The 7,846-nt window shown below is 31.2% G+C and overlaps 1 protein-coding gene across 2 annotated transcripts in view; it reads left to right on the top strand.

The window, feature by feature from the left end:
- The first annotated feature begins 297 nt into the window (after window positions 1–297).
- LOC118196503 (uncharacterized) overlaps window positions 298–7,846 on the top strand; it is a 36,648-nt gene continuing 29,099 nt past the window's right edge. For both annotated transcript variants that reach the window (XM_035367968.2, XM_035367967.2), the window contains exons 1-2: window positions 298–432; window positions 5,790–5,864. In XM_035367968.2, coding sequence (XP_035223859.1) covers window positions 405–432; window positions 5,790–5,864 — 103 coding nt within the window. In that variant the 5' untranslated portion in view covers window positions 298–404. The remainder of the gene's footprint in view (window positions 433–5,789; window positions 5,865–7,846) is intronic.

Raw genomic sequence — 7,846 nt, 5'->3', positions numbered from 1 at the left:
CAATAATGATTTAAAGAAATCTTTTTGTAAAATTAAATTCTAGTTTTTTTTAAAAAAAAGATAATATACCTTTAATTATTATTTTCCTGATGAAAACTGCATTAGTAGCTACACAGCAATACGTTTGACTATCATCATGATAAAATATAAATGAATAAAATATAGCAAAAAACACTACAGCAGGTGCCATAAAAAGTATAGGTCTTTTAACAGATGTTTTTTTCAGTCTGAAGAACTGATTAACATCCATAAGGTAAATAGATATACTCAAACTCTTTCTTATCTCAATTATCTTATCCTTTTGTAACAACACTTTAAAACCGCAAGCTGCTTTAATCAATTTCTGCGAATAAACTTGTTGCCAGAATTGGCTTTTTTGAGAAAGCTGATTCACCGGAGAGAACATGACTTCTATGTTGGCGTGTTCCTTACGTAAGTTAGACATGGATTTAATTTTGCTGTTACTTTTACATTATCTTCACATGTAATTACTCCAGTAACCATATCCGAAAAATTAAGATTAGAACAAGAATCTATGCTATTGAAATCTGTGCGCATCTGTCTGTTTGTTTGTTTCATTATCTCCTCTCCTCCGCTACGGCCTGGAGTTGAATTTCGAAAGAGAAACCACCACCCCCCGGATTTCAAAAATTCGTGGGAATCCATTTCCACCATTCTCATCTTCATATGACTTTGATTAGCTGAGATAGTAATTAAAAAACTCTGAAAACGCTAAATTTCGCCCACAGTTTACCGAGTGACAATAGTCGTGCGCGCTGGAGATAAAAAAATCTGCTTTATTTCGAAAAGTGTTGCCACTGCTGGCTTTCAAATCATAGTTTGTTAATAAAAAATTTGTAAGTTTTACAAAATATGGAAGAAAAATGGTATTTCCAAATATTAAACATATTACTATTAAAAAAGTCACATTCTGACGTTGAAGAAAGCACGTGCTTTCATGTGACGTCATTGTATGTCAAGAATGTTTCGTTAATGTCAGCATTTTAAACAAATAGCTGCTGTTGGCAACCTTTTTGTTTCGAGTTAGTATAATTGATACGATATGTTATCACCACGTTAATTCTTCTATTGATATCGAGAAAAATTTGTTATATTACATTACATTTAAATCATGATGTCATACGTATTAACCTGAAGTATTAAAAGTTTTTGTTTCTTGGTTTGGCAACAAAAAAAATATTTACGAATTGGATGTTGCTTGGAAACAATGAACTTTCATTCATATTGAAATGTTTTTATACATTTTCTTTTCAGATGTGTCTAGAACTTATAAATTTTGCTTTGGCCGCTGCCCGATAATGAATTTATTCTCTGAATATGTAAAAATATGCTCACTTAGATTAAACAAGAAGCCTGTTTATTTACTTTGAAAGAATCAGAAGGGGAAGCAAATTATGTACTGATAATAGATGACATATTAATAAATGTATAATAATTAATGCAGAATTTTAGTGCCATATTTCATTCAAATGGAAATGAAGTAATATTGGATATAATACTCTTAGACAGATCGCGAAATAAAAAGAATGGAACACGAGTGATGAAGTAAATAAATTTTAAAAAAAAAACTTTTATTTTGATCATCAAGCGAAATAAGAAAAATTTAATATCTAACTTATGAAAAACGTATGTGTGCAAATTCGATATTAATGCTTATCTTTGAAAACTGGAAATACTTTACATAAATGAGATTATGCAAAATTCAAAAGAAGCCTTCATTTTGATAGGAAATCCTTTAATTTCACAACAGCAACAAGACTTGTGATTTGAATGTTACGACAAAAATTTCTAAGTAAAATATTTTTCAATGCTTCTCATAAAAAGTAATACAAATCGTAAAAATTGAAGTCACTTTAGAAGCTTCTAAATAAAAATGGTATATTTTATATCTAATTTCGATAAATTATATGCAGTGGAATATTTCAAGTGTAATCAGAAATATGTATAATCTTGTTAGATCTAATGCAAAATTTGGTTTATACAGTAAGACAGCCTTTCAAACAGAATATTTGTTTCCTGGTGTGTTATATCCAATTGAAACTCTCAAGCATTTTGTTTTTTACCTTTTCAAATATAAATCTAACTTTTAATAATCTTTATTACCAATTTTTCTTTCATTTCACAACTGTTATCTCAAATTATAAAATACACTTCAATTAAAGTGCCCTTTTTAATTTTCTGCTTTTATTTCCTTATATGCAGATTAACACCCCTCGCCTGCTGAAGATAGGCAATTCATACATTCATATGACTACTTCATCAGTAAGTCATAGAACTATAAATCAGAGTTAGGCATAATTCTGTTGCAGTATCATTAATACTTGCGATTATAATGCAATTGCAAACATGAGTAATTCCAATTACAATGCAATTAATCACACTGTAATTTATTAAAGCAATCGTATTGCAACTGTAATTTGAAATCTTTCAATAACAAAGTAATTGTAATTATAAATCGGGCAATTACAATTAATTCATTTATAAATAATTGTGTTAAAAACTGTACAATCACAATGTAATTTTTATCGCAACTTATTCAGTTACAATGTAATTGCAGTTACAACTAATTAAATTACAATGTCATAGTATTATAAATTGTACAATTACTACATAATTGTATTGTACATTATTCAGTTACAATGTAATTGTAACTACACGAGTTATAATTCCAATTACATTACAACTACAATAAAATTCTATCTGCACTTATAATTATGTTATATAAGTACAGAGTGTCCCATAAGTCTGTAAATATTTTTAAAATGCATAAAAATTGAAGGAATTGGTAGAAATGAACTCGGTTTGCGAAGAAGGTATTCTCGTGAAGAGGTTTTTTTTTTGGGGGGGAAGGGGGAGAAATATTCAAAATTTCCTTCAATAGACGACGCCGCACAGACGCAGTAACAAGATATATGTAAATCAGAGTCCTATAAATTTCAGGTTTTAGGATTAACAATTTATTTTATTCTTATCTCTGAATGGTTCTGAATGGTTCCGAATGGCTCTCTGAATGGCTGAGTTTGCCATTTAGAGAGGAGGCTTGTCTGGTTTTATGTTACTGCTTGAAATTGCTGTAAGTTTTATTTCTGCTCGATTCTCATTCGAATGAGATGACGACCAAAAAGCCCCCTGATATTAGCAAGTTTTGGGCTGGTTGATTAGATACCGATGATGAACCACTTGCCAATAATTCAGAATCTGAATATTCTCAACACACATGATCTCTAATTCAAGAAACCTGACCCTTCACTTCCAGTAAATTATAAAACTATGGATGCTAAACAGATACTCAAAAAGACCCTTAACAAAAGTAAAAAACCCAAAATTCCTACCAAAGCAAAAAAAAATTTTTTTTTAATTAAAAAAAAACTACTGCAAACCTGCCTTAGAAACTGAAAATTGAAATATTTCCCCAAAAAGCTGAAAATTATTCAGTGTAACAACTAAAATCACCAGAATTTTGCCGAGACCTAAAACCGCCTCACCTGAAGACCAAGTTAAATTCAATAGAATTATTAATGACTGAGCTAGAGAAGTGATAAATAAAATGACTAGAGAAACCGAAAACTTAAAAAATTCTGCACCGACTCCTCAGATGAAAATTGGGTCACTCCTAAAAAATCCTGTAAATCTGATATCAGTATTAAAAATGACTTTCAAATCTCTCAAGAAAAACCAGTCTAAAGTGTTAGACGATAATGATAAAACTCCTGCCGTCTCAAAATCTGATCTTTCACTAAATAAAATTGAAGAAAAATACCACCAATACTTATTTCAAATAACAAAATTAGCTGGCTTAAATACGATCAACTACTCCGCACCAATTGTGAAGAACATTACAAAGCTCATATAAAAAAAGTTAGTGTTTATCTCTATATGAAATCCATAATGACTTCCGTAATGCTACAAAATTTTTTCAGAATGAACATATCAATTTCCACACCCATCAACTAAATTCAGAAGCTTCACTCAAAGAAATCCAAAGTCAATCACTGAAGATGCGATATATGATGACTTACACAGAAGGAATTTCCTGTTTTAAATATTAGACAATTTAGAAAACGTCAACGAACTGAAGCAGTTATGCTTAAAATCTATTACATAGAGATTTCGATTCAAGCAGCCCATTTCTGATTTTTTCTCCTACTTGCTCGAAAGTAAAGTTTTCATTCTGATGCTGACACCCATTAGTGGATAAAGCTTTATTAGTGATGTTGTTTCACTTCAGCCAAAAATCGCCGACTGAAGCTTTACAAAGGTTTAGGACACAGAAGTGATGGAAGAAAAATTCAGTTTCAATCAATTCTCACCGGAATTACTTCCCTGGTACGACATTTCGAAGAAACGGGAAGTTTGTGCCACCGCCTTTACAGTGGTGCACCAACGTTATCACCCCAGGTGTGTACGCTCTAAGAGAACAATCAGCGAGTGCAGAAAGTAGCGCACGAGAAGTAGCACGGAACACTGGTACACTAAAGAACATCGATACTCCGCATCCTTCACAGTGTACTAAAATTGTACCCCTACAGGTTATAATCAGTCTACCAGCTCTTATCAAATGACAAAGTTTTAATTTCGTATCATCTTAAGGAATTTTATCGACAGAAATTTTGAAATCTTTCCAGGTTTTTCCATTTGCTCTTTTAGTGCTGTAAACGGAAGTTTGGAGTTCTATTTAGCTCGAACAAACAGTCTAATTTGTTTAATATGACATCTCGCTACAAGTTCTCTACTTCTCTGAAAATTATTAATTGTCAGTAACCAAGGCTGCATCTCAATGTATTTATTTTGTTATTAGAAAATTACAGAGGAACCTCGTATTACGAACGCCTCATTAATTCGGTTCACCGCAAATTAGTTGAATAAAAACGCCTTGGATGACGAACGGTGTCTCGACTTACTAATTCTCAAGTCGAAAACATACGATTTTTCAAAGGTATTTTGAGGTAACCTATGACACATAATTAACACTTCGGGATCCCTGAAACATCATTTGAATATTTTCCGTTGCTGAATTCTCATTAATAAAACCTAGCAGTAAATGTACAGTTACAGGACCATGAATTCAACCTGAAGGAAATTAGGCTCAAATTTAGTTAGATAGAGACCTTGAGCGCTTTGACACTCAGGACTTCTTTTTTTTAAACCTCTTCTTTGTTCTTTTCTTTTGATTCTGTGTCTCTATGTAAGTACTTCGGCTAGGAAATTAGCAATGGAAACGTAGAAAAGTTGCTAGAGAAGTATAAAAGTTGGTTTAACTAAAAAAAACTACAAAAACTTCAGAAGCAGCAACAAAAGGCGATTGTGGAAGAAATACTGATAGAAGACAGAAGGAAAAAATTCTAGTTCTCTTGTCTGCGAAATTGGCAATTTTCACCTTACGATATCACTCTGAGCAAGCTACAGCGTAAGTATTTGTAATAACAATACCATGTCATTCTTTAGAAACGTTTTAAAACATAGACAAAAACTAAACACATTAGACAAATTTTATCCGAAAATGAAGCCGAGTGAGTCTCAAACAAAGTAAGCAAAGTCGAATGGCTGCTAGAGACAAAAAAAAAGATAAAAAAAAAAAATGCTTCTTAATTGTTTATATTCTATGAGAGGGAATTTCGTACCCAAGCAACAACATACTCCTTAATATTTTCCGCTTACGTAATTTTACAGTATTATTCTAACCAGTAAACCAAAAGTATTATAATCTAATGGTTTACTTTATTGTAAAATAAATGATAATTATTATATTTATAATTATTATTTCTTAGTTTTTCTCAGTCTCAGTGTGGCATATGTATCTTGCCTTCAGGTGGAAGATAAGGATGTCAACGCCGAACCAATGAGTAAGTTTGTTGATAGTATACTCATTTTTATCATATTAATATACTAGTTTTCATATCTTTTAAATGACTTGAAATAATAAAGAACACTACATTTTCAAGTGTGTGACTGGCTTTGAATGAATGGAATGTTTAGTAGTTGGCTTCTTTTATATAGTTATATGACGGATTATATTTAAATTCTTAAAGTATTTCTTGCAAATCTTTTAACTACGAATAGTAAAAAAAACAATTAGGATCAAAGACGTTCTTATTTGATACCCAATTTGAAATCTAGATGTTTCAGCTAATAAATGGTTTTCAGGATTTGTTTAAATATTTAATAACATAATTAATAACTATTTAATTAATCAGAATATTCGAAATTTTTAAATTGCGATATCATGCTAATCATTTTAACATTTTCTTAACAAAAATCCCATTGCTGACTTCAAAATAAAATTTTATTGCATAAAGTAAGCAAATTTTTGTCGAGTTGCGGTAACTTATAAGAATCAACACATGACTTTCTTGTATGGCCTATTAAATTATACTCACTTTTTGCTGCATCTCATTTGAAAGTGTTTTCTCGAATTTCATTAAAAATATATTTCTCATTCAATTAATATTGAAAAATGTAGAAAAACATAAAACACCGAATACAGTTAAAAAACAATTTTTACAATTAAAATTGCCACTCGGCAAAAAGACAATGAAGATGCAGAAACTAACTTAATTCACTCCTCTGCTATGTCTGAAATTTAAACAAGTGGCTGCTCCATTAGGCTTAGTCTCCCTTAAACAACTTATTAGTAGAATAAGTGTACTTATTAGTAAAACAACTTAATTGTAGAATTATCAACTAAATTGTTGATAATTCTACATCTATTGCATGCACTTTAACTAAAGGCATAAAAACCTTAACTGGAACATAAGAACAATGTAATTCAATCAATTTTAAAGTAAAAATACTCATATATGTACTTTTGTTGCCGCTGAATACAAACAAAAAAGGAGGTGCACAACTAGATGTTATAGCAACCCCATATTTAAGTTAGGCGAGATACACAGATGTCAAAAAAAAATCTGTTCTGAATCCATTTTTTAATCGGTTTGGGAAAAAGAGACCTTTATTCTGTCCGTACATACAGATGTCACGCAAAAAGATAGTTCAGATGGATTCGAAAGCGGTCATATATTTTCGTTGAAATATGATACCCGAAAATTTTCGCGATTACAGTAATTTCTTCACTTAGTATAAGGAAGTAAAAAATAAAGCAACAGCTGTAGCATTAGCTAAATAACAGAAAGCAACACCTAACACAGCTAAGCGTATAAAAAAAGAAAAAGAAGAAATTAATTGTCGGGATAATGTTTTTACTTTATCTGATTAAAGGCGGCTTACTTCGCTTCTGTTATGCATGTTAATGCATCAAATTTTACTTCCGTCATTGATAAATGTCGTAAAAGTTAAAATTAATGTCTCTCCTGCTAAAATAATTTAAAAGCGATTATTTAATTTTTGCTTTTCATAACGAAAGGCTATAACTGTAATGTTCTTCAACTTGCGGTACGTTTTTCCTTCAGATCCTATTTGTGTCTGAGAAAAACAAAAGACTTTTTAGTTCTCGCTTTGTCACTATTGGAAAGAGTAGCCAGGAATAATGGTAGCTCCAATACGTTATCCGTTTCTTCTTCGTATTAGCAGCTCAGTCTTGGACAACTGGGACCCTAAGAAAATTATTTCATGTTGGATATCTTCTGCTCTGGTGTCTGTGGTAAATTGTAAGATAATTAATTACTTTCAGGTTGCGTTCTTCAGCCTAGCCGTCTAAGAATTTCTGACAGACATTTTAAAATGCGTGTCAGGCACTTTATTTCCTTTTTAAAGTCCGTGATATTGGTATCTTTGATAATTTTTTCTAGCAGTCGGTTTCGAGCGCATTTTCCCCCCTATCATTTCCTGATTTATATTTTCTTGAGGATATGAAACCTTCTCATTGATA

The sequence above is a fragment of the Stegodyphus dumicola genome, chromosome 2 (assembly GCF_044657685.1).
Source record: "Stegodyphus dumicola isolate Sdum_Otavi_A_Nest chromosome 2, ASM4465768v1".
NCBI lineage: Eukaryota > Metazoa > Arthropoda > Arachnida > Araneae > Eresidae > Stegodyphus > Stegodyphus dumicola.
Note: the sequence above shows the minus strand (reverse complement) of the source record. Positions and strands in the feature narration are given on the sequence as shown.